The following is a 26,268-nucleotide window of genomic DNA, read 5'->3' as shown; positions in this document are numbered from 1 at the left end:
GCTGAAAACAACTGCACAGCAGTGGGGGGTTAAAGGCCTTTCTTCATTTCCCCCCATCATCTACATAAAAAGTGACAGAGAATAAGGAACAATATGCTATTCTGATTGAGCTGATAGCCTTAAATCTGCTCTCCCTTTCACTCAAGCGGGACGCTGGCCAAAGTCAATGGGAAATATATTTGTATAACTAAGGGCAGAGCTGAACCCATAGAGACTGGAGAACAATTTAGCATACAAACCTCTCCCACCGTCAATTTGAAGTTTTGAGGAAACAGAGGAAGAAAGGGAGTCCCGAGGCCAATCTCTGTCAGTGAGCGTGTGAGTCACAGGCTTCTGGGTAACAGGCTGAATGCCCCCTGGCATAAAAATCTGCTCATTTTTAGGGTGGGGGAGTCTTCTTAGAAATTCTACATCACCATGATTACTAGCCCCCCATTGCCAAGTTCAAGCTGACCCAAGCAATGTGGAGGTAGCCTCAGGGGCCCCCACTCAGTTTGAAAGAGAGAGCTGGCTAAAGCACACAGTCCTCTGTGTGAAGGCCAAAGGTCTGCAGGGTCAGTGGAAAGACGTCAGAGGGTGGAGCGTGGTCGGCTGCTGCCATGTGAAGAGCTCCTACTGCTCCTAAAACCACTGGGCTTCGGGCTAGACCCAGTTCTACTACAAAAGACCAGGATAACCCTGAGGAGGTCATTTCATCTCCCTGAACCTCAATTCTCTTGTCCGGAATGGAGCTTTCTGGACTAGGATGCAAGTTTAGGAGGTAGACAACTCAAGTTCAGGAACTTCAGCTGTCATTTAGAAGCTTTCAGACCTTGGGCACGTAACTCAATGGTGCTTCCATCCTGACATCTGTAAAACAAGGATAATAATACTTTTTACAGAGTTTGGAAGACTCAAGAGCAATGATATGTACGAAGTCTGCGACACACTGTCCAACAAAGCGGGATTCAATAAACGCTAGTTTCATTCACTCATTGATTCATTCATTGGTTGGTTGATTCATTCAACAAATATTTATCAATGCTCCCAATATGCCAGGGACCTTCTAAGTGTTGGGGATACAGCTATTTACAGGACAGAGAATGACCTTCCCTTGTGGTGCTCCCATTTTCTTTCCCTACTAGGAGAGTTAGGTTCATGTTCTGTGATCCTGCGGTCATGACCTCTTCAGTTACCCTGGGAGTTCCTTGAGGGCAGAGACCAGCTCGCTCTGCTTCCTATCTGTACATAGTAAGTGCTCAATGAATGCCCGGAGTTGAATTAAGTTACATACGATGTAAAATACTGCAGGTGTCATACCCACAACTGAAACATTCAATGCTTCTTCAGACCTGATCATCTCTTTGGATTTCAAATGTTTGCTTCTTACTCTTTTCTATAGTGCATGTCACTGTGTTTTCTTTCTTATCTATACCTCTCTGACTCCATTATCTCTGTACTGCCATCAAAAAGTTTTTCCAATATGTTCTATTTCTTCAACTGAATTTTAAGAACATGGCAAGTGTTGGGGGTCACCTTAGTGAACCCTTCTCCCAATACAGGAATCTCTTGTATGCCATCTCTTGCCGATTATTATCCATTCTCTCCATAAAGGTGGTTGGTGATGGCAGGCTGGCTGCCTAACAAGGCCATCTGCTTCATTTTCAATAAGCTTTCAGTAAGCCCAATAAGGTTTTTTTCTCCAACCTTCGTGTAATTTCGTTAAACAAGTATTTGCTGACCACCTACTGTGTGCCCGACACCGTATTGGAAACTAGAGATACAGAAATGAGAACACCAGTGTTCCTACCCTCTCCAATGGCTGACAGTAGAGTTGAGGACTTGTTGGTTAGGGTTCTGTCCTCTAAACCACATGGGAGACTTTTATATCTGAGAATGGTTATTTTATTCCTTCTAAGTCATGTTTCTTAAAATATGGTCTGTAGACCACTGGAATGAGAATCACCTGGAATGTTTGTTCGACTGTAATTTCCTGGGCTCCTCCTGGGATTAATGAATCGGAATCTCTACAAATCTAGGGATTGTAGTCACTGGAATCTGCAATTTAAACACACCCCAGGTGATTCTCATGCACAATAAAGCTGGAGAACCCCTAAGTCTTGCCTTTTCTGCCTAAACAATGCTAAATTCTTCTACTCTCAGTCAGATTACATAACTCCCAGGCTTTTCACCATCCTGACTCTCAAAGCCTTCTTCATATCCCAGATGTGGTCACATCAGCAGACAGCACCATGGGATTGCTAGTGTACCCACTTGAACACAGCCTTTTCTGCTGATGAAGCCAAAACATCCATTATTTGTAACCATGTCACACTGCTGATTCATTTTGAGATTTCAGTAAATAAACCTCCTTCAATTAAGACTCTGTAATACACCTGACAGAGAAAGATTTGTTTATCAAATTTGTGAATAATACAACATACAAAGGAGAAGTAGATTATGAAATTATGTTGATTTTTTTTTTCTTAAATGAGATGTTAGCATGATTTGTTCTTAGCAAGCCCAAGGTGGTTTCCAGTGACCATGGGTGACTTTCAGGGTGTTTATGAACCATGAAATTAATCTCTTGCAGATTTTTTTTTCTGGAAGTCTATATGAAGTCAACCTGTCCACTGTTTCTAGAATCTACTCCCATCTATCCCTCCACTTTAAAGAAAACTGTGGTATTTTTCCAGACTCTGTTTTCCAATATTTCTTGACAACTGCTCACTCAGAATGGTTCCTGGATCATATCTTCAAATTGTTTCAATATCCTGGGAGGTTAATTTTGTTGGGTCTGGTAATCAGATTAGCATCTCATCATCATCATCATCAACATGATAGCTAACATTCATTGAATTTTTAAATGTGTCAGACGAGTGTCTTATTTGCATCATATCTTTTAATCTACTCAACAAATATTTGACTTAGGTATACTTGTTATCTCTATTTTACAAGAGTAAACTGAGCCAGGAGAGGTTACTGGTGGCACCTAGCCCTTGATCCAGGTGACTCTCGACCTTTGCCTTATAGAGCCTCTTACGTGCCCATCCCAGGTTTTAGTCCTTTCTCGACCAAGTTTATTCTCCCTCATATATGAAAAGCATTATAGAAGAGTAGTACCAAATGAGAAGTTGAGAAGTCCCTGGCAACTGGTTAATATTAAGCTCATTTCCCAAGAAAAGCTGTCCTTTTTATTCTTTTTCTTGGGAGCCTAAAGATCTCCATTTTGTCATCTCTTGTGGTCATCTTTTTATTTTTTCTTTTTCTCCAAGCTTGGCTCATTCCATGTCTTTATGTCACCTGGTACCTTTGTTACAGACTCCTTCTCCTCTTCTGTCCCCACCCTGTGCTCAATGCCCCACCTTCCATCCATTGCACATGTCTTTCTACAACCTGAGCTCCTTGGACAGTTGTGTGTGAGGCCATGTTGGTTTCTTTAGATGTTGCCTCCTTCCCTTCATCAGGATAATTTGCATTGTACTGCCAAAGTAAGTTTTGTTGTTTGAAGCTCCCATCTTTCTGGACCCACCTTTTCTTTTGATCACCCCTCTTTTTATATCTTTCCTTTCTATCGATTTCAGTGACAGACGTACAGCCTAAGCTAAGTATCTGACCATGCCCAGTGTCCTGTTTTTACTATAATTCCTAAGATTAATATTCCTTTTCCTTCAAGTATCCCTGGCTGGGAAGCTTCTTGACTTCTGGCTCTGTGCGTAGTGCATTAAGTCACTGGTGCTCCCAGTGGCCTCAATGCCCCTGGATGAGATCCTTGCAGCTCCCTGAACGGGCCGCATTCCATGCTTCCAGGATTTAGTACAGGCCATTCCCTCTGCCTGGAATGCCTTTTCCTTCCCCTAAGTTCCTCCTCCACCTCCACCCCTCCCTCTCTTCATTTTCTTAGCTACCTTCAACTCATCCTTGGAGCTCTGCTTAATGGAAGACATTTTCTCCCCACCAGGCAGGTTAGTACCCCTCTGTCTGCTCCCGCAGAAATAACTGTGTGCAGACCTTCCCCTGGTCCCCTTCTTTTTGCACTCTAATTGTTTGTGTTCTTATCTGTCTCCTCTTCTGTGCCCTGCACTCCTGGATACACAGGATGCACAGGCATACACTTGCCTTTCTGGAAGTTTGGCACACTTTCCAGTGGGCACAAGGAAACAACAGGGGCTTAGCAGAGGTGGGAGACAAGACTGAAGGGAGAGGATGGCAAAGGCACAACTCTCAAAACAACTTGCAAACACTGTCAAGCACACAACGTCTCAGACAAGCAGCTATTAAGGACATCAAGTCCAAATTCACCTGGAACAAAAGACCCATCTATAACCACTATTTATCACGCAAAAAATAGTCCCTTTTTGTTCCACTGTCAATGCTCCACAGACCTCATCTGTTTTTGGACAGAGGAGGAAGAGAGAGAAGGACAGAGGAATGAATAGAAACGAGAGTATGAGTTTCCTTTATTTATTTATTTTACATACAAATCAGCTAATCTGTTTAACATTCATATTAAAGCTGTAATCACCTTTGCACACATTAAAATACAAACTAGCACAAGTAATAGGCCTTAAGAACAACATTACAATAGCTATTAACATATAACAGCTACCTTATCAACTTACAACATCCCTATAAAATAATAACTGCATCCAGGATTGATTGGAGGGAAACTCATTCTCCCAGAGCACTGAAGCCTGACACAGAGCCTGGGGAAGCGGAGAGTCTGGCTGTTGTCTGGCTGATGCCAGGCGGCTTTAGGGTGCCAGCAAAAACCTGAGAAGGGGAGTCAGGAGGCTTGAGCTCTCTTTCACTTTGGCTCTATTACCCACTGGGGGTGTGACCTGGGGCAAATTTCTCAACCTCAGTGAGACTCTATTTCCTCACCTGCAAAATGGAAATAAGGATCTTTGCGCAGTGTTTTTTTGGAGAATCAAATGATCATGAGGAAGTACCTGCCATATATAGCTGTTGCTTAATGAATGGTAGTGTCTTTCCAAGATGGCTTGGTGCTGGAAGGGCAGGGGCTGAATTCACAGGATGTTGCGGAGACCTGGACATGCCCTAAGCGATTCCAAAACTTTCCCGCAAATTCATTTCATTTACTCATTAAACATTTGTTGAGCACTGTCCTAGATGATGAGATGGTATAAAGACTGGGAAAACATTGTTTCTTCTCTCCTTATGGTACTCACAATTGAGTTGATAAGGTATCAAGTAAACACCAGGCCGGACAGGATTGAACACATGATACAATAGAATACACATATCAGGCCACAGGAGGACAAAGAAAAGAGCACCTCTGAGCTGGAAACAGGAAATAACTTCATGGAAGAGGTGACATTTGAGCCGAGCCTTGAAATATGAAGAGTTTATTTCAATAAATGATGACGAAAGAATATTCCAGGCCCAAGGAACAGCATAAACAAAGACATGAAGGTGCGGTATATCCAGGGAATACGTTTTTTTTCCCCCTAAAGCTTGAGAACAAGGAAGAATGGAGAGAAGATGATGCTGTAAAGACAGTCGGTGCCAGATTATAGAGTACTTTAAATGTGGGGTGACAGATCTGAGATACCAGCTGGAGGCATTTGGGCCCTGGTTTATAGACCAAGAGTAACCCCATGGACCTGGCTGAGATGTGGAAGAGTGAATTTGACAGGTGACCCAGGAAGATATAAGTAGTGAAGGACAGTGGTAAAGGATAACTCTGGAAAAAAGTGACGGACTCAAGAGAATGCTCTAATATTTGGGAAGAAAATGATGAGGATGAGTAGGGCAACAGAAGAGAAAATGCAGATGAAATTTGTCATGATGGAACTGGTTGGATGTGAGTCAGGAGGGAAGGGCTGGTGATGCCTCAGGTTTCAGAAGGAGGGATTGGGAATATGGGCCTACCCTTGACTGAGATTAGGACTCCAATGGGGGATAAAATGAGGAGTTTAGTTCTCAGATTGTTGAATTAGAAGTGACAATGAGTGGACATGAGAGCCTCATACAGCAGAAAACTAAATGACTCACAAGTATATTTTAATGGTTACTTGCTCTCGTAATTGCTCATTCGAATGGGTGCGAGGAGCGTAAACTTGGAACTAACCAAGATTCAGTTAGGACAAGATAAAACAATTGGGGATCACTTAGAAATGTTGATTCCTAGTACTTCAGCAATGAATGATGGTATGTCTAGAGCTCTACACTTCGGACAACTGGTAACCCAGCTGAAATTCCTACAAGACGTTATTCTTACATGATGGGCCTACAGATTTTGAGGCTAAGTAATTTGAAGCCTCACCACAGGTCCACCTAAGAGGTCCTAAAAGGATGAGCTATTACCCAAGTCTCTTGCTAAAAAGGGGAAACAATGGCCAGTTGAACCCCAGTGGGTCTTTCACAAGCCATTCTATCTTACTTATTCTTAGAGTTTAGCCCAGGACCTAGGCAGGTTATAGATGTTAATACTGAGGGGCTGAAATGACCAGCATCAAGTGATTTCCTTATTAGAGCCTCAAGAAGGACTGATGGCCTTCGGGCCCACTGAGAGTATATTGACTAATTGCCATGATCCCGGGAAATCGGAGGGGGAGACGAACCATGAGAGACTATGGACTCTGAGAAACAAACTGAGGGTTCCGGGGGGAGGATGGGTTAGCCTGGTGATGGGTATTAAAGAGCGCACGTATTGAATGGAGCACTGGGTGTTATACGCGAACAATGAATCATGGAACACTACATCAAAAACTAATGATGTAATGTATGGTGACTAACAACATAATAAAATAAAATTAAAAAAAAGAAAAGAAAATTAAAGTGAAATATTAATTAAAGATTAATCAAAAGTGAAAAACAAACAAACAAACCAGGAGGTGTGATGTGTACTAGAGCTATAGGATTCCAGACAGAAGACAGTCCACAGCATCTTTTATGGCACTGTTAAAACCATATGTCTGAAAAGACCTCAAGCCACATACACTTGGGGGGGGGGCTGTTTTCAACACACCCCTTTAGTGATGTAGGCTCCGGGCTTGGTGCCTAGAAGCTGTAGGGGAGGCCTCTATCTCCACCCCAGAGGGTGTCCCCCCTCCAATGCCCTGGGTGGCAATGCCTGGTGGTGCTGGTGCCTGAGGAGTTTTCTGAGCTTCTGCACCACACACTCCCTTGCAGGGACTCTGCCAGGGATGGCAGCCTTTAAACGCCTCATTAATATTCAAATCTATTCAAGTCATTTCAATTTGAATTCTATGCATATTATCAGATAGAACAAAATGCAAATATATACAAATTCATCCATATGAAGAAATAAATAGGGGGAGCTCTGCATAATGGGATTATAATCATTCTCAGGGCTTGTCTCTCTCCTTTAATTCCCCTGAGCCCCGAGGATCAGAGCTGGTTGTGATGCTCTCCTTGGGACTGTTTAGCAGCAACATAACCTTCCCTGGACACAGGCTCTTCGAGGGTTGAACATTTTATAAATCTATTTAAAGATGCTATCATCGTCTGCTGATTGTGTCTCTTCCTGGGTTTCCGAGGCAGACTCCCCAGGAAACTGGCAGGGTGAGTACGGGATGGGGGTGGACTCAGATGCCTGTCTGGGGGCCTCACATTTTGCTACTTCTGCAGGCCCTGGAGCTGGCGTCCGACACAGTCAGTCAGTCTGGTCCTCCCCGTACACCAAGGGAAGGGGCCTCACTGCCTCAAGCTTCCTGCAACATCTTGATGCATCTGGTGGTGGGGTGGGCAAAGAAGGGCTAAGCTTCCAAATTTCTTTAGCCTCTAACCTGAGGGAGGCTTCATAAAGCCTTTGAAGTATATCAACTGAATCTCATGACCTAGATGATCCAACGTGGTGCCTAATACTATCATAATAGATGCTCTCCCTCACTCTGTCACGTGGTAAGACACACAAACTCATCCTGGAGCCTGCAGCCCCATGCTCACTGCCACGTTCACACAGTTTATATCCACTCCCCCGTGCCTCCTTTCTAGCCAGATCCTCGGTCAAAAGCCAGAAACTCAACCAGGCATGGAGGCAAAAAGAGACAAATCAAAGTGCAGGCAGTAAACCTCCCACCCAACAGCAAATCACATGTAGACAAACAGAGTGCCTATTTCTTTTGTCTTACACTTATTGTTGTTGTTGTTGATCTCCGTTTCATTTCAATTACTCCAAAGATAGGAGGAGGCTGAGCTATATGCTATTTTAAAGGAGAGTTCCCATACTCCATGCTAATGAAGCCAAAGTAAATTGCTATTAAGAATCATTTAGTGAGGTTTAACTACAGAATCTAATAGATGCTCCCCCTAATCTCTCCCCCATGGGACCCAATGATAGTTGCATCTAGTAGAAGCTCCACTGATTAATGTAAGCATAATTTATACCAAGTCAGAGTATCATATCATAATAACCATCACCTCCTAAGCACCTTTTACTTGATAATCCCAAAATGCTTTATAAAGATAAATGGGCAGAAAGATCATTTTAGTTTACAGAAAGGGAGACTGAGGCACAGATTTCTCTCACTGAGAGGGAGGATAAGAATGAAACAAGATGAAACCAGAGAGGGAGACAAAACATAAGAGACTCTTAATCTCAGGAAACAAACTGAGGGTTGCTGGAGTGGTGGGGAGGGTGGGAGGGATGGGGGGCTGGGTGATGGGCACTGGGGACGGTATGTGCTATGGTGAGCGCTGTGAATTGTGCAAGACTGTTGAATCACAGACCTGTACCCCTGAAACAAATAATACATTATATGTTAACAACAAAAAAAAGAATGGCTACAATTGTTCTGAAAGGAAGGGGCGGGCACCCAGTTCCGTTTTGTCTTTTGTTCCTTCTGGTGATGGGCAGAATAATGAGCCCAGAAAGATGTCCATGTCCTAATCCTTGAAGATGTTCCCTTACAAGGCAAAAAGGACTACATCTGTGATCAAGCTAGGAGATCCTAAAATGGGGAGATTATCCTGGATTATACGGGTGGCCCGGTGTAATCCCAAAATTCGTGTAAGGCGGGGGGAGGCAGCTTCAGTAGGAGGTATGACCAAAGCCAGAGGTTGCAGTGATGCTGGGAAGGAGCCACAAACCAAGGAATGTAGGTGGCCACTGGAAACCAGAAGAGGCAAGGACACTAATTTTCTCCCGCAGCCTCCGGGAAGAACCAGTTTCGGCTGCGGCCCAGTGAAACCCATTTTAGACTTGGGACACCCGGAGCTAAAATACATTTGTGCTGTTGTAAGTCATGCAGTTTGTCTTGTGGCCCCAAGAGCCGCAGGGAACGAAAACCATCCTCACCCCGTCTTTCTCAGCTGGGGTTTCTCTTCTGAATCAAAGAACCCAGAAAATAATACAAATAAGTATTTTTTCTTCTCTCAAGGATAGCACCTAACGGGCACCAATGTAGATGCATTGTTTAGTTTATTTCATTAATACCATGGATGCCTTGGGGGCACTGAGCATCATTCTTCCAATGAACGGTGCCGAGAAAGGTGGCCTGGTCTCACCTGCTCCCCCAGAAAGCCACACAGTATCTCGCCTTGAAAACAGACTTCGGACAGGCGAGGAGCAGCTCTCTTCTGTCCTTGGGTACCAGCACCACACATCTGGAAAGACAGAACCAGAGGATGGCAACTACCTCACCTCTGCAGAGTGTGTCGTAGTAACGCTTCCTTCATGATGTTTCAAAGCACCACTCAGGAAGTAACTACTTCGTGAGGCAGCTAGCAGGAAAAGCCTGATTCCCTTCAGCCTCTGGGGGCCATGCCCAGAGCCATGCCATTGGTATCTGAGGGCAATGGCCTCCTGGCCTCCAGTCCAGGGCCTGTGTCACAGGCCTGGGATGAGGATGAGGAGCGGTGGAGGGTGCTCTGGACACTCAACAGTGCTGACAGACGGACAGGATGACAGACTGACACTTCGTGGCAGAGGCACCATGGGGAGGGTCATGGCCAATGTGCCCAATGAAAGGCTGCCCGGAAGGAGCTTCTGGGCTAGAACAGGCGCTGGCAGAGTCCTCAGTATAGAGGAGCTATGATGTTCCCTTTAGTATGCCCCACTTACAAGAGGGGGAATCTGTGCCTAAGTTAGAACCGGCTTTCGGTACTTCGCCAGCATCCCTGCCTGAGCTCCTCCTGAGTTCCTCTTCTGCCTCTCAATGGAGATACTCACCCCATCACACCCCATGGGATGATGCAGGAAACACTCCCGGGGGCCCACTCCACCAGGCACCCTCTAAGCCTATGCTCTTCAGGGGCAGGAACTCGGGGGAGGAGACTGAGAGGGGGACGGACGGGGCTGGGAGAACCACAGGGCCTGGATTGGGAGAACCTAGGTTTTTGTCTTAACTTTCACACTTACCAGCTATGTGACCTACAAGAAGCCACTTAACATAACCTGGTCTCATTTTTCTTATTTTTCCAAGTGGGGAGGAGAGTCGCCCATAATAAATGTGAAAGGGTTTGGGAAAGCATAAAGTGCCATATAAATGCAAGGGGGGATTAAATTATTATCGCCTTTTCCCCAAGGATTACTTTGTGCTCATAGGTACTCTGGTTGCAGAAGGCAATAATAATGATAAGTAGATGTATTTTCTGATAAAGAACTTTCAGAGCTTGGCAAGGGAAATGCCAGGCACAGAAGGTAGAGGCTATCAAGAATCCCGGGTCACGTGCTGGCTATGTGTCCAAGTTGGACAGAGGCACTGAGCACACGGAGACCCACAGGACCCAGCCCTTGCCTTCTAGAAGCTCACGATCTAGAAGGGAAGGCAGATAGGAAAAAGCCACTTTAATATACTGTTACAAGCACTACTAGGGGGTTTCCACAGAGGGCTGTGGAAGGAAGGAGGAGGGCACTTAAATTGAAGAGAGAGGTAAGGAAACTTCCTCCAGGATGCAAAGTGAGCTGATCCTCAGGGTAGATGTCAGTCAGGCCAACATGGCGAAGAACGGAGATCCTTCTAGAGGGAAGGACAGGCGAGAAAGCCAGGAGGTGTGAGGGAGCAAATCACACTCAGAGACGCCAGCAGCTGGGCTTGGCTGGGGTGAAGGGTGTGTGTGAGAACGGAGGAGAAGAGAGCTCTTTCTCCCAAAGGTGCTGGGATGCCATCAAAGAAACAGACAACCATCCAAAGACAGAGCCCTCTGTGTCCCTGGAATCTGGCACATTGGCTATCGTCATGGCTCAGCTGATGAATGGAAACTTCAAAACCTTCTTGTGCACAGGAGTGTGCCTTCTGGATCAGGGAGAGTTCGAGCTCGGAACCCTACAGTCTTGTGGTCTCCAGGAGACTAACATGTCTGCCCTCTACACACCTCTCAGCTCGCTCCATCTTTCTGTCTGTCCATCTGTCTCTCCCCGCTAGCCTGACAGGCACAGGCACCTGCGCTCCTCTCCCCCTTCTTCTCTTCTATCACTACGTCATCCATCTGGGAACACGCACAAGGCATATAGAGCGGCCAGCAGGGGCTTGGGGGTGTCTTCGAATCTGGCCCCGGCTCCACCTCTCTCTCTCTCCTCTCCACTGCTGTATTCATCAGTTCCTGCATTTGGTTTCCCATTGGTGATCTGGGCTGAATAAAGAGGCCCAGAGGCCTAGTGATGAGAACATCTTTTTTTACGAATTGAAAAATAAAATGGCAGTACGCAGCTAGTAGATCCCAGTTCGCAATGAAGTGAATAGCAATGTCTGTGGTTGTATTGACCTTGAAGATTTTTTTAAAAAACAGAACAAGAATTCTCGGGGTGCATTATTATATACGTTCTGAATCTCTTCACTGTGCCAAGCAGAAAATCCATCCTTTATGGGCATGAGCATCTCTGGTGTACAGCGTTAACTTTAAAATAAACATTCTAAAGTGCAGGTGGAAGAAAATCTACGGCCACTCTCGGCCACATTCTTCCACGTCAGCACAAATGCTCACATTGCTTTCCTGGGCTCCCCTGAGGTGGGACAAGGAAGCAAGTGACTCGCGTTCTTCTCGGTCATGAGGAAAGCAGCGACATCAACAAGAGACTGGCAAAGCCATCCTGTTCGAAATTGCATGTTCCTGGCCTTATCAACCTGTTTGGTTTCCTGTGCTCAGGACCCATGGTGATTCCTGAGTCCATTCTCACCGTGCACGCCATCCTGAGATAGTAACGTGACATGGAAACTCTTCGAGGCAGCTCCCGTGAGTCACCTTACCTCCTTTGGTTAAAAGCTGCTCTCCAGAGTGCTTGGACAGCCCAAGTTAATATAAGCAGTATTCACAGGGAGGGGAGGCCGGGGCAGGGAAGGGTGGTGGGTAGAGGGGAGGCAGGTGATCCCTGTGCCAAAATGCACCCAGCAGATACTTTCATTTTTCTTTCTCTGGACAGGGCTCTACTAAGCGGTTGTTTCAAAACATCTCGATATTTACTTCGAGGAAAGTTGTGACCTCCATGCCCCACACACTGGGGCCAGATAAGCATTCAAATACTCTGAACACTATTCCATAAAAAAGGGTAAACTGGCCTGGTGCCAAGGGCATTCCTATTTTGACGAGGAAAGATTTCTTTCAGTTCATATGGCTGCAACAGCCCGTAGGAATGATAGAAGAATCCCGGCCCTGACTTCGCAAACATTTAAGGCAGACAAAATAACGTAAGAAGACAATTTAACTGAGAAAACACAGCAGTACATATACTTTCACTTTCCTTGGCAAGAATTCGGTGGTAGGATCTTCAACAATGAATATCTGCTGATAATGAGAAGGAATTGCAGATTTCCTATTATTATTAGCAGGAGAACAGGGTCGGGAAGGAATAAGGTTTTCTGGATGGTATTTCTCCCAGTCTGATCAGCTCGGCATTCAGTTGTTTTCACCTGTCAAGTATGGATTTCTATCTGTGAATGCCTCCGCCTTGGCTTGATGAAGAGAAAACCCAAAGCAAAGCTCACGCCCGGAACAAGGGCCACCCACATGGATTCGGAGCCCTGGCGACAGCTGACAATGCACCTGCCGACAAGAGCCGTGGGTTCCGCTGAAAGGCTCAGACTGTGGTATCAATAGAAGGAATGTTATGTCTTCCACACCGAGATCTACCTGCCTTGCATTCTTCCTCTGTACTCCCCTGATTCAATCCAAAGGAGCTTTGAAAACGTCAAGGAAATTTTATGTTTTGCTAGTTTATCTTAAGTGCCTATCTTCAGCTAATACTATGATCCTGAGCATGGTCTGGGTAGAGACAGGCCATCTTCAGAAATGATTTCTGACACCAGGCAAGACGAACCTGCTGGAGCCAAAGTGAGGAGAATCGGGCCTGAACAGTATTCAGACTCTCCCACATTCCAAGAGTCCTTTCTCTCTCTCCCTAACGACTACTATTAATCATTTCAGAACCATGTGGTCTCCAGACATTTTTACACTTCTAGACTTGACAGAAAGGACGGTTTTGATGTCCTGCAATGCCTTTTTGTGTAGAGCAGCTCCGTTCTTCCAGCGCGGAGCTAACACCAGGCTCACCTCTCCCTCAGCAGAATGGGGTTTCTTCTTCTTCTTCTTTTTTTTGATCCACCGAAGGAAAGTTAGGTGGTGATGTGTTCTTGTTAAGAAATCAGCATCTGGCTTTCAAAATGTTCAGCTAAACCGGAGCTGGGTTGGGGAAGTAACAAGCACCTGCCGGCCACAGCGCAGAGCTTCGTGAATTCTTACTCAGCTTCTGTCTTCAGGGACGGTCTTTTCCTCCATTTTGATCAGCTCTTCATCGCAAGCCCTACAAGTCATGAAGGAGGAGGACCACAGGCCAGGCCAGGGGTTCTGCAGCCTACTACCAGGCACACAGCAGTGGGGGCACCAGTGTGAGGGGGATTCCTCTGAAGAGAGGCGCAGCAAGGGACCAGGGGCGTGCACGCGAGTGTCCGAATGGCCGTCCCATCTCTCCCCAGGAAGGAGAGGCAACGTTATGGAGTCTGTGGGCAAATCATGGAATCTCAGCCTCAGCAGCTTTCACTGGCCGGTGGGCTGACAGTCCTGCTTTACTGGGTTGCTAGGAGGATGACAGAGGGGAATGCACGCAAAGCTCAGCAAACCTGGCTCTAGGTCTCAGTGACGCCTCCCCATGGCTGGCTCCGCGTCAGCGACCAGGAGGCGGTCTAGTGGCCAGACACACACTGTGAGGTCGGCATCTGGAGACCATTACAGGTTTCGATTCTTTTCTATTCTCACCATTTCCCCTCTCCCCGGTTCAGCTTTCCATCGAGGGATTCCCAAAATCCTAACAGAGCTCGTGTTTGTGAAAGAAGAACGGGGATCAAGTTGGCCCACCCGAGGGGCCAGGAAAGCAGCGGAGCCAAGAGCACATACCACGTGGGTGTAACATCTTTTTCTATGGGGAGGAGATCCATCTCCATGACTTTTAGCAACTTCTCATATAATGCAGTTCTATGTTTCCCTGCTGACCCGGGCAGCCTCAGATCTGCAGTTTGAAATAAGGCTTTGCAAACTTCAGGCAAAAAGTTTTCTTCTCCGATGCGAGATGCTCAAGAAGTCACCTGGCACGTGCCAGGGGCACTGCATTAATAAAATGGACAGAACAATCCTACCTTCTCTCCCACCCCACTGGGCACCCCCTCCCCCAGGAAGACAGACAGTGTGAGGACGGACAGATTGGGCCGGTGGCAACTCACCTTGCTAGTAACAAAGTAGCAAAGGACTCTGATGGGGAGTCAGGTGTGGGAGGCCACTTGGGTTTGGGCAAACTTCATCTAAAATCCTACTGGCAAGCAAAACCTAATGGATATCAAACAACGTCTGGGGGTGTCGGGCAACATAAACGGCCAGTCTATCAGCCACTTGAGCCATACAGAGAAGACAAGGAGCGGGCAGCTCCAATGATGGCCTCACCCTTCCCTCTCCCCATGTCCCACTGTCTTAGTTAATGCTGCACACAGATTGACTCTAGGGTCTGAGACACATCTTACTTGCAATCTTCAAAAGGTGAAAAAGGCAAGCTGCCACCACCAGCCCTGCAGGCCTGTGGGGTTCCAGTGCCGACCATTAGGATCCGGTTACCTTGCCTGGTAAGTTGCGTTCTGAAACAAACAACCGCGGCTGATGGTGATTTATTTTAATGGTGTCTGTTTCTGCCCAGAGATGAAAACAGAGTAGCACCTCTTCAGCCTGCCTAGGAGATCAGGAATAATGAGACTAATTTTAGCATCTGTTTGTTTGGCTTTTGCAGCAGGGGAGGGGAGCAACAGCAGAAATATTGGCTCCTGGATCATTAAAGAGGCAAACTCCTGGAGAGAGGGGCAGTGGGCCCAGGTTGGGGACTGGGGTGAGGAAGCCGGGCTCCTGGCGCCTGGCCATTCCTGGAGGGGGACGGATGCATTCATCATCCACGGGAGAGACACCAGCCTGGGAAAACACCTTGCCACAGGGAAATGGACAGGTAGCTGAGGTCTCCCCTGCTCCCTCTTTTTGCAGCTCTTCCACACCCTTGGGCATTTTTATTTGTACGCACCTACCTCTGCTCAGACATTGCCCTTAGCACTCTGCCCTCACATCCATCAGAAACAGCAGAAAGCACCTGAGCCTCCGGGGGGAGCTGCTGCTAATCTGGAAGGCTTGCTCTTTCCCTCCATGCCCTTTCCATGCTCCAGGCTCAGCTGGAGCATCATGGGCAGAGGAGGGCCCGGGCACCCGGACTAGAGACCCTGGCTCTTCCTGCGACTAAGGGTCGCCCTGAGCCTCAGCTCCGCTCACTCCTGGGCTTTGCAAGCGCTGCTGCTGCCACCATCAGGCTGATGCAGGAAGTGCAGCGCTCCCCGGGTTTCCCATCCCAAAACATTTCCACCTGCTCCTGCCTGATGTGGACCCAAGGGAAGAACAGGCCCTCTTGCTCCCGCCCGTGGCCCCTCACGCAGATGCAGCGTCCTCTGTAAGAAAAAGGCTTCTGAGGCCAGCTCTCTGATGAAATGGGACTCCCTGTGAATGTGAGGTGGACCCAGCGTCCTTCAGCGAGGTGTGGACAAGTGGGGGTTCTAGAATATGGAGGGTAAAGCCACCAGGAGGTTAATTGGCAATTTCTCTCTCTTTGTCACGAGGTCAGGAAGGCAGGGAGGGTGGCATCGCTTCTCCTGTGGTACCCGGGGAGGGTCTCCAGGAGAAAGCTCTAGGTTTCTGTCCCCTGGTTGCCTGCATGATGAGCCAGCCGGGTCCCAGTGTTACTCTGAAACTGTCAGAGCTCCCAGCATCGCCAAGGATGACAGGTGGACTGTCACACTGCACCAGAGCCGAGTCACCTGTGACACTTGCAGGTGACTGACAAAAATGGGAACCGACATGCATTAAAGAACAGAAGGACAAGGCTGGGATTTTTTTTTTTACTGAAACTAAGGAGTGGGTGGCTTGCCGGAGGATGTTTCTCTTGGCAGTGTCCCTGGTGACTCAGTGGTCATTCAAGGCCTCACTCAGAGAGGAACAACTTTCTACTCCAAATAGTTGGGATCTCTCCTCTGCCCTCCCGTCGGGGCCTGTCAACCCCTGCACGTGTGATGTCAGAAACACTGCTTTCTCTTCCTTTCACTGTTTCTTGCCATTCATTCCAATATTTCAACATTTATTCAAAGTCCTCTATGTGCTGAGTAGCATGCCTGGCACCAGGGCGGGTGGATAAAAGAAACGGATATTTTAATCAACCAATTAAGAGAATAAAAGTTCCTGCCCTTGCCTTTTTATTTTTTTAATTGTCAACACAGCCACAAAGCGAACTACCCAAGCAACATCCCCTTGATTGCTATTCAGCCCAAGAGGCTGGCCTGTCATTTCCCCTGGAAACCTGTGCCCTCAAGGTAAAGCTGAATGCCAGAAGATGAAGGAACCAACTCAGAAAGAGTCTGGAATCAAAAGGCAGAGCTGCAAGGCTAGGTGGTGGTTTGAAGGTCAGCTCCCTGGTTTTCATGAGAAATCCTTAAAATCCTTTTCTATGCCTAGCCACCAAGAATTCCCACAAGCTAGAAGAACATGTTCCATATTATGCCATAGCCTAGGATCTTCTCATGCATTTTTCAGTGTGGATGATTTGGAGCTGCCACATCTACCAGCATCTTGAGAAGCATCAAGGCATATGAAAAAGTGAAGCAGATGAGAATGACTTTGGTCGAGGACATGACCTTTCGGAGCCTATGACAGTGATCACAGCTGCCTCTCATGCTAGCACAGTAATGAAATGAAGCAGTGCTTGTGAATGGTACTCTACAGCCTGTGAAGTTTTACACCAACACTCATCATCATCATCCTCATCCTCAAAACATTATTACTGCCACCGCTATCATCACCAACAACCAAAAGGATTTGCCTGGCACTTACAAGAAAATGTGCTGGGCAAAGACATCTATAACACATCATCTACCTTCTAGGAATTTATTATCCAGAATCAATAGGTTGTTGCTAATAGATAATACTCAGGGAGTCGTAGGGTTGGAGAGGATCTGGATGACATCTAGTGTACTCTTTGATCCGCTGCTTGGGAATTGACTCTTCCATTCTTGGGGGCCCGAATTCTACTCTTAGAGCACGGTCAGCAATGGGAGACTGTCCAGTGGGCTAACCTTAGACACTAGAATTAAATATTGACAGTCTTAGATATGTCACTGCCTATTTCTGGCAGAACAATGCATGTATTTGCTTCACTGTTGAGCTTGTCCTGCCAGTCCCCACCAATTCCTGAGAACAGGCCCAAGTGTGGAACACATGAGTAGATCTGATAACGTTCTTTACTCTTGATACTGGAGACTTATAAACATTTCTAACATCTTCTGAGTGGAATCACTTGTCTTGTAACCTTATTTTCCCCAAAGCCAGCATAACTTAGCTTCCTCTTCAGAACAGCAAAGAAATCATTAGCAAAATATCTCTAGGCATTTCTTATTTATCTCATCCTTGTTCTTGTTTCCCTTCCTGGTTTACCATTCATCCTCAGTGTTAGGCGAGCCTCCCTGGGCCCCAGAAACAGGTAAATCCCATTCCTCAGTGCATGCCATACAACTAAGAATCCAGTGTGCACTCAGCCATCCCTGCTTCTGTGTGCTCCTTGGTTCCCCACCACATTCTTTATCCAACACGTTGTTCTTAAGTATACATCTACCTACTATTCTTCTCTGCCTCCTTCTGGAATGTAGACCGACAGGGAAGGTCAGTTCCTCCACACTTATGCTCTTGCTCTATTTTCCAGCCCTTTACATACTAGCTATGAAGGAAGGTGAGCCGGAAAGAATGGGTATATTTCCATTCAATTCTACATTTTTAAAGCCCCATATAAAAACAGGGCAAATCAAGAAGAATAAGTAACAAATGGATTCTTCCCCTCTTTTATCCATAGGACTCATGGCACAGAGAGGACTACAGATCCAAAACCTACTCACAATGTTTCTAAGGAACAGACTTAACTCTGATAGTTAAGTCATCAAAACATTTAGCATGGTATTTATGACAAGCTGACCCACCCCTTCCCAAGCTTCTCACTACCCTCAACACACTCCTATTCCAGCCACCCACACTACCCATTGCTTCGGAACAGATGGCATTCTGTCCTGCCTTCTTTCCTTCGCACGTGCTCTAAGGCAAGCCTGAAACACTCTTTTTTGTGCTTCCCCAGGAGGGCTCCCGAACATCCTTTGAAATCAAGTCACTGCCTCTCTGCGGCCTTTCCTGATGCCCTCGGTCATTTCGGCGGCTCTCAGAATACTCTTGACAACTCTGAGCCCATCACGTAACCATCAGCCAAAGTGTCTGCTCCCTGACCAGACTGAGAGCCCCCCCTGGGGCAGAAATACTGTCTTAGGGGTCTTTGCATCAGAAGTCCCTGGCATGGTGCCCACCACACAGTTAGCCTACCATGAGCGCAGGCTGAGTGGCCAGGGGCTGAGCTTTGGTGTCCTCAAGGGCTATTTGATCACGAAGGAAGGACGAAGGGAATGTGGCCCTCTGAGACACGGGGCTGTATGGAGCCCCTGGGGAAAAGTGTGGAATGACGAATGGAAGCCTTGGTTGTCACTGGCTGTAAGTCAGTGTCAGATTTCAAATTCCTGTTTTCTAGGCATGGGTTAGAAAGAGACTGAACTTACAACTATCGAGGGAACCCAGGCCAAGTAAGCAGACCATCTTGATAATTCAGCCTGATATTCATACATCTTTTTAATACTCACAACCTGTATCATTGCAGTTTGGGTTTCAATGTTCAAAAAAAAACGGCCTCGGGTCAGTCTACCTCACTCTGCCCATGAGGACACCAGCACCAGATGGAAGAGCACAGTGAGATCTCACCTCCCATTTCAGGAAGATGGAGGATTTTTCCGAAGCTCTGGACAGGACGACACTTCAGCCGTGAGCTGTGTGTGTGTAGAGTGGGGTCACAGATGGGAGGAGATTTGGAGAGGGCATGAGAAGGGGGTGGGGACTGCGGGGGTTGGGGGGGTGGGGAACTTTCCCATGACATGTGGGAGGCCTCTACGTTGGCTCCTTCCTTGCCTTTTTGTCCAGGAACCAGATGGAAGGGTCCGCACCTCTCACTCTCCCAGCCCCAGCCAGGGCTGCATCTGAATAATTCTGCAGGGAGCAGGATTCACCCATGCTGGCCACTATTTCCATGGCTTTGACTTGTTACCAGTGTACCCAAGGGAAGCTGACATTGATTTAATCCTCGCAGTGGTGCTGACTGTGGACTCACAGAAACATTGTATGCTTACGGAAGACATTTGTTTCCAAGCAGCTTATGCGAAATCGCCCTGATATAAAGGAAACACTTATCCAATATTGACATTTATTGACTTCTAGAAATATACAGCCAGAGTACTCATTTTCACACTCAGAAGAGCAAAGGGGAAAAAGCACAATGTTTGATGCCTAGCTCCTTTAGGGGCTCAGAAGCAGAAAGTTAGGGGCGCCTGGGTGGCTCAGTTGGTTAAGCGACTGCCTTCGGCTCAGGTCATGATCCTGGAGTCCCGGGATCGAGTCCCGCATCGGGCTCCCTGCGCGGTGAGGAGCCTGCTTCTCCCTTTAACCCTCCCCCCTCTCATGAACTCTCTCTCTCTCTCATTCTCGCTCTCTCAAATAAATAAATCTTTAAAAAAAAAAAAAGGCAGCAGAAAGTTAATGGAAGTTCACGTTAAATATGGTGGTGACGATCCTCATCCTAGGGCAACACCGTGGATTCTGAGAGAGCGTGGAAGGTGGAAGCCCTTCCAGGCTTAATCCTCAAGCTCTGGCAGAAAGCAGGACACGGCATTCTTGGTGTGACTGTGTGAGAAGTATTAGGATGATCTGCACATCTTACTGGATGTGCACACCCAACTGTGGATCCTGGTTTTCCCCTGGGGAAAAGAAAACCATGCGCAATGGCATCTATGCTCAGTGCAGTATAGACTCCCCTCACTGGAAATAAAACCTCCTCTATTTGGAATACAGGGCGAAGCTCATCCAGCTGGGCACGGGATCCTGCCTCATTTTGCACCTCACTCCCTGTGGGCAGCAGTGAGGGGACACGCAACCCAAGGGAACAGACCTCCCCCACCGCAAGAGTCCCAGCCCGACCCCGCTCCATGAACACTGGGGTGCCCCCTGATCTTGCGGGGAGACTGGGGCCCCAGTGACTGTGCCACCAGCACCCCCATTAAAATCAGGATTGCTGCAGTGGTGGAGTCCAAGTGTGAGTTCCGCCACCTTCTCTTGATCTTGCAGACCCTCCCCACGGCTGAATCAGAGTGTCCCCATTCCCAGGCACAAGCAGGGCACAGGGCCTCACTCTTTCGGGTTGACCGCTATTAAAACTGCCTGGTTTTTCACCTAAAAGTTATTTATTTCACCATTTTAGAAGGATAAGGACTGCAGCTGAAGAACGATGCCTCTTGCCCATGTGACACCCCCCCCCCGCCCCCGCCACCCCGGATTGACAGGAGACCCTAAAATGAATGCTGTTGGCCCTCCTTCCCACGCTTCCATCACAGGCAATTTTCTTTTCCTTGTTGATGTTTCCAAAACAGTTTATCTTTTTATCTCCTTGGAAGAAAAGTACTCTGCAAATCAAAGGTATCATTAGTATTGTTATTATTTTGCTATTGAAATCTCTTGAATTCACTTTGGATTATTCATGTGCTTTTTTGGGTCTGCAATATAATGCCTCCTAGGTCACCCCCACTGGGCTGAACAAAAAAGAAAAATTGCATCTTCAGGCCTAATCCCCTGCTCCACCCCATCTCCTGCTGGCCCTGGCTCCTACCAACACAGGCACACCAGGGAGAGCTGCTCCTTGGTACCATGCCTAGCTCCCTGCTGCCATGTTCCAAGGGAGATCCTCCTTTGTAACCCAGGAGGGAGGCCCCCGCGGTATCCTGTAAGTGCAGTGCGCAGGCGTTGACCCCACCCCGCACCCCTCTCCCCCTGGGGAGTTTCTCTTCCCTCCTCAGTAGGTCTGGCTGGCAACAGAGAGCTCCCTGCTGGGTAGCAGACGCTGAGACCACCCCCATGCCCAACAGACGTGTCCCAGTTCCCCTCACCCAGAGGATTTGTTAAAGAAGTGGTCCCACACCCTTGGCAGGTATCTTCTGGTGCCCCTCTCCCTCCCCCAGGGAGCTTCTCGCAAGTTAAGGCGTCTAGAAGTTGCTCCTTCCTCTCCAAGCTTCCTGTCATCCCCCTGGCTTCCCTCATCCTAGCTGGGTCTCTTCACTCACAAGACAAGCCCCGTGTCTGCTTCCGGCTCTTCTCTCCCCTTGGAAAGTCATGTCGCCACCAACCTCTGTCCCTTGGGTAGCCAACGGAAAGCCCTTTGGGAGACTCCTGCTAGCAGGACAGGAGAGCAAGTCACTTAGATTCTTCCCAAGGGAGAGGTGACGTCCCGGATGAACCCTCAACTCAGGGACTGTCATTGACAAGTAAGTTCTCATTGTCCCCCCAACACGTTCAGAGCAGCCTGGCACGCGGGAAAGTCCAACGAGAGATCTGGGTTGGCCAGAGTTAGAGCTTTCGGGCCCTGCAAGGTTATGAGCCAGACGGGACAGTCTGGGAGTGCTAGGGGAAAATGTCAGTGAGCAGGGAAGAGAACACCTTTCCGAAGAGCGTCTGAGTTCAAGGCACCAACTTTGTATCACTGCGCATTCCCCAGACTGTCTCAGCTGGGCAGCAGGGATCTCCCATCCTGCTGGCACACTGGTCCTTCCTAGCTACTTAAGACGGGGGGAGGGGGTGCAGGCTGGTTGGCACGGCCCTTGAAGATGAAGGAGGGCACAGAGGGAAATAGCTGTGGGCAAACGGAAATGATAAAGGGAAAAAAATATCACCACTTCTAAGTTTAGGGATGACAAGAGAATCGATTCCTTTTCACCCAGGGGCAGAACATGCCTCTTCCTTGCAGGAGGCAAATTGTGCTGTGACATTATCCCTCTCTGCACAAAGCATGGACAAGTGGTCCTGACAGCTGATGGAAGAGGCATCCCCAGCAAGAGAGAAACCCACAAGCAGCACACACTGGCGGCTCACCATTTCTTTGTGGGGAGCCAGGCCCGGGGACGTTGGCAGGGGCGGAAATGGAGGCATGCCATTTGGTCTTTCTACTGCCACCTTAGGAAAGATAAATAAATATTTAATCTCCAGCTCCACGAAAAGCCCAAACTTTCAAAGGAGAGGGGATACAGCGTATTGCTGACATTGATTATACTTGGAATTCACTCTCTAAAGGGTTACGAGAACAAGTAAAAGTGAATAAATATCAGACAAATTGGGAGAGAAAAGACAACTGAAAGGGACTTTAAGAGTTTTGACTTAAATGTTTTTGCCACGGAAGTCTTCACAGAGCTGTTTGGAGCGCTCCCTCCGTAGGGGGACTAAGACAACGGGAACAGGAAGCATGAGAATTGTGTTTCCAGAAACTCTAAAATGACACATAGGCTCCCACTGGGCAGCAGATGGAGGTGTCACCGGAGTGCCAGATAAAGGCCTAAAAAGAACCCTGGACATTTGTTTTCTCTGAGAGGAGAGGCATCCCTGAGTCCCTGCACATTTCCTTGGAAAGCATCCCAGGAGGAAGCGTGTGCGCGAGGTTGGAGCGGGGGGGTTGTCAAATGGATGACTCGTTGGGGCATGCCAGGCAACTTCAGTCAGGGGGATGTCTGCTAGTCCTCTCACGACCTCTCGGAAGTGGATGCACTCTAATAACTTGAGAAATATATGGTGCTAGGTAGAGATAGGCACAGTATAGGAACTGATCATATAGGTGTAGGGTCAAAGAGAATCCCCTGGGGAATTCACAATACTCAGGACAACGACCACATTAAAACACATGTCTACGGATCAAGTCAAAAGGTAGCATATCACTAAAGTCCATAAAAAGCATCCCACTTGGCCCTTAATTCCTGTCATCAGATGCTGTCTACTCACAAAACCTGAAGTGTCCAGTGATGCAGGGTATTTTGACTGGCTACATCCACTTTGTCTCATCATCTTTCTTTAGACCTATTTTGGAGCCCCGTGGGCCCTGACGTCTACCGTTGGGTAGGGTGGGCAGTGCTGGCTAAGCTCGGAACACTCAGGAATCACAAGGAAGTAGGCATTGCAGGATGCTGTGGTTTCTTCTTAGTGCTCTCAGGGCTAAGGGTGGATGAAACGGAGCGTTTAACCTCCATAGGTAAATATTTAAAGATTCATATGAGACAGCGAGGAAACAGCTCTGGTACTGAGAAAGGGATAAGCAAAGCAGAAGATGCATACTGTGATGATTCAGACAGCCAAAGAAGCACTCAGACACCAAGGGCTTCTTATGCCAATCTAGAGGAGAATCACACCTCCAGCTTTCCAACAACACACGGGCGGATTAAAATGTGCGCGGGTCCCATGAACATTTGTGGAGGGGGGGATGGTGGGCTCCTCCTTGTAGGGATTCTACAGGCAACTTCCTGAGTAAATTGGGAAGAGGCAAAGGAGCATGGGAGTGTGAGTGTGAGTGAGTTTGTGTGTGTGTGTGTGTGTCCATAAGCAAGCACACAGGCATCCAAGAAGGAGGGTAATCTCACAAAATGGTAATATAACCCAAACTGTTTCTGTACCAGTGTTCTGAGATAGTTCTTATTCATTCAGCCTGAAAACTCTAGGGAAGGCAATTTATCTTCCTGCTGCTGTAGGGAGCCCTGGTGAGATGCACACTACCATATGAATACATGAGTGTGTGCGTGTGTGTGTGTACACATTGTAATTACATACAGGCGTGGGCGCGTGCACACTGTTATGGGGGAAAGGCCCCCCGGGTTTAATCAGGGTGGCCATGAGCAAAGTTTGGTAAGGGGGAAATCTGCAGTGACCGTAAGTACCAATGGAAGAGCAGAGGAAGGAGGCGTGGGGTTTTTGCTTACATTTGGCTTCTCCTTGACAGGGAAAGAAAAAGAGACATGCTGTTTGCTTGCAAAGCCAGCCACCCATGGCGGTGCTCTGCTTTCTTGAAAACTTTTACCCTTCATTTAATCAACAGATGGACAAGCTCTGTTGTGGATTTTTCTGAGAGTCCTGTCCCTCTCGGAGCCGTGCTGGCTGGCACAAAAGCTGCCTCAGATGGCAGAGAGCTGCTTTACTTCTCCCCTTCAAACTCAATTCCACAGGTGACTTTTGATGCCTTTGGCTAAGTAGGCACTCACCGTCCCTCCCCAGATCGCCCTCCCCTCCCTCCACCATGCCAGCCCCTCCCCGCCCCCTTTCGGGCTCCCTTCGGCCGGGAGCCAGCCCAGAGGTAGCAAAATTCTTTCGGGGAGAAGTCCACCAGCCTCTCTGCCCCTGCTAGGCTGCACAAAGTAAACAATCAGCACCAGGGGTGACATTTCACTTTAGACCCTGAATCCGGGGCTGTGTAGGATTCACAATTCAGCCGTATTCAGAGAACCCGATTCCATTCAATGAAACTCTTGACAAGCTTTCTCCCAACCACCGCAAATTACCCCCACGGTACATTCTGTAATTGCGGCCCCTTCTGCAACCGAGCAAAACCGGCACACACTGGCTTCTGAATCCACTCCTGCAAGTCAGACCTTATTGGAGCTGAAATATCCACCTCAACAAAGCTCTCCTTCCCGACCCTCTCCTTCTCCCAACCTGAGTCTGAAGGAGAGGAGGTGCCCAGAAGTTCAGCGCGGCATAGCCACACAGATACTGCCTCATTAACATCCCGGGAGCATAAAGAACTCATTTGCATCGGAGAGTTTGAGCTGGATGTTGACAAGTGAGAGGAGAAAGTCACCCCTCCCACACCCCTTCCTTCCAAAGGAAAAGAAACAGTACCATCTTGTTGCATTGGCAAAGGCAAAGAAGCCACGCCAGAGCATCTCGGACGCATCGATCGGCTCGAGTTTCCGAAGCCGGCCCACGCTCCTGCCCTCAGCCTCCCGCGCCCCGCCAACCCAGCCGACTTTCTTTGCAACTCCGGCCGCCCGCGCGGGGGGTCCTACCTTGACTGAAAAGGAAGAAGCACACGAAGAGCAGATCGAGCTGGAAAGGTTTCATTCCTCAGCGCAGCAAGGGAAAGCCGGCGGGGCAACTTGGGTTGGCAGTTAGTTTCTCCTCCCGGGCGGCTCGCCGTGCTCAGCCTCCGCCGCGGTCCTCCCGGGTTCGCGCCAACCATCGGGCTGTCCGTGCGTCCGTCCCTCGGCGCGGCGCCGCTCTCCTCGGGGCCTCCGGGTCTCCGCAGCCTGCCGGGGCCAGTGGCCGGGCTCCTAGCCGCCGCGGGAAGCCGGGCTCGTCAGCGACGTCCCCGCTCGGAGCAGATCCATTCTGTGGCTCTCGGCAGCCCGGGCGCACGGCTTGGCTTCCTCCGGCGGCGGGCTCCTCCCACAGCGAGCTCGCGAGCGGGCGGGCGCGGGAGCCAGTGACGAGTGACAGAAGGGCTCCTTTCACTGAAGCTGGGGCGGGGGGGCGAGGGAGGGGGAACAGGTCATAATTAAAGAGGAAACACTTGGAAAAAGGAGATCTGTGCAAAGCGGAGGGCGGACGGGGAGGCTCTGCTCTCTCTTCCCTTCTCCTTTCCCCCCCCCAAACAGGGGGAAATGCAGCTTTTGTCACCATTATTGGCCAAAAGGCATCTTGAACAGGGAGCCGACTGTGACTTTTTGTCCACACCACATAATGTTGTTCAACGGGAGTGAAGTTGAGGGGGACTATATGCAGGCACACGCATTAAAATATGCGTGCCCTGCCTTTGCACGGGGGATTGGGAACTGGCTGAAAGGGAAACAGCGAAGCAGCGAGGGGTGGGGGTGGGGGGGGGTGCATCTTTCCCCGGGAAGGACTTGGCCAATGTGTGCAGCG

The 26,268-nt window shown here is 48.3% G+C and overlaps 1 protein-coding gene across 4 annotated transcripts in view; it reads right to left on the bottom strand.

Moving 5' to 3' along the window:
* KIRREL3 (kirre like nephrin family adhesion molecule 3) overlaps nt 1-25,818 on the bottom strand; it is a 525,608-nt gene extending 499,790 nt beyond the window's left edge. Inside the window, exon 1 of one of the 4 annotated variants that reach the window (XM_081799114.1) lies at nt 25,413-25,818. In XM_081799114.1, coding sequence (XP_081655240.1) covers nt 25,413-25,467 — 55 coding nt within the window. In that variant the 5' untranslated portion in view covers nt 25,468-25,818. The remainder of the gene's footprint in view (nt 1-25,412) is intronic. The other 3 variants (XM_081799115.1, XM_081799116.1, XM_081799118.1) reach the window with 3 other exon arrangements.
* Between the last annotated feature and the right edge of the window lie 450 nt (nt 25,819-26,268).

This window comes from Leptonychotes weddellii, chromosome 11 (genome assembly GCF_054177405.1).
Source record: "Leptonychotes weddellii isolate Sample4059 chromosome 11, ASM5417740v2, whole genome shotgun sequence".
NCBI lineage: Eukaryota > Metazoa > Chordata > Mammalia > Carnivora > Phocidae > Leptonychotes > Leptonychotes weddellii.
The sequence above is the reverse complement of the archived record's forward strand: the minus strand, read 5'-3'. Positions and strand labels throughout refer to the sequence as shown.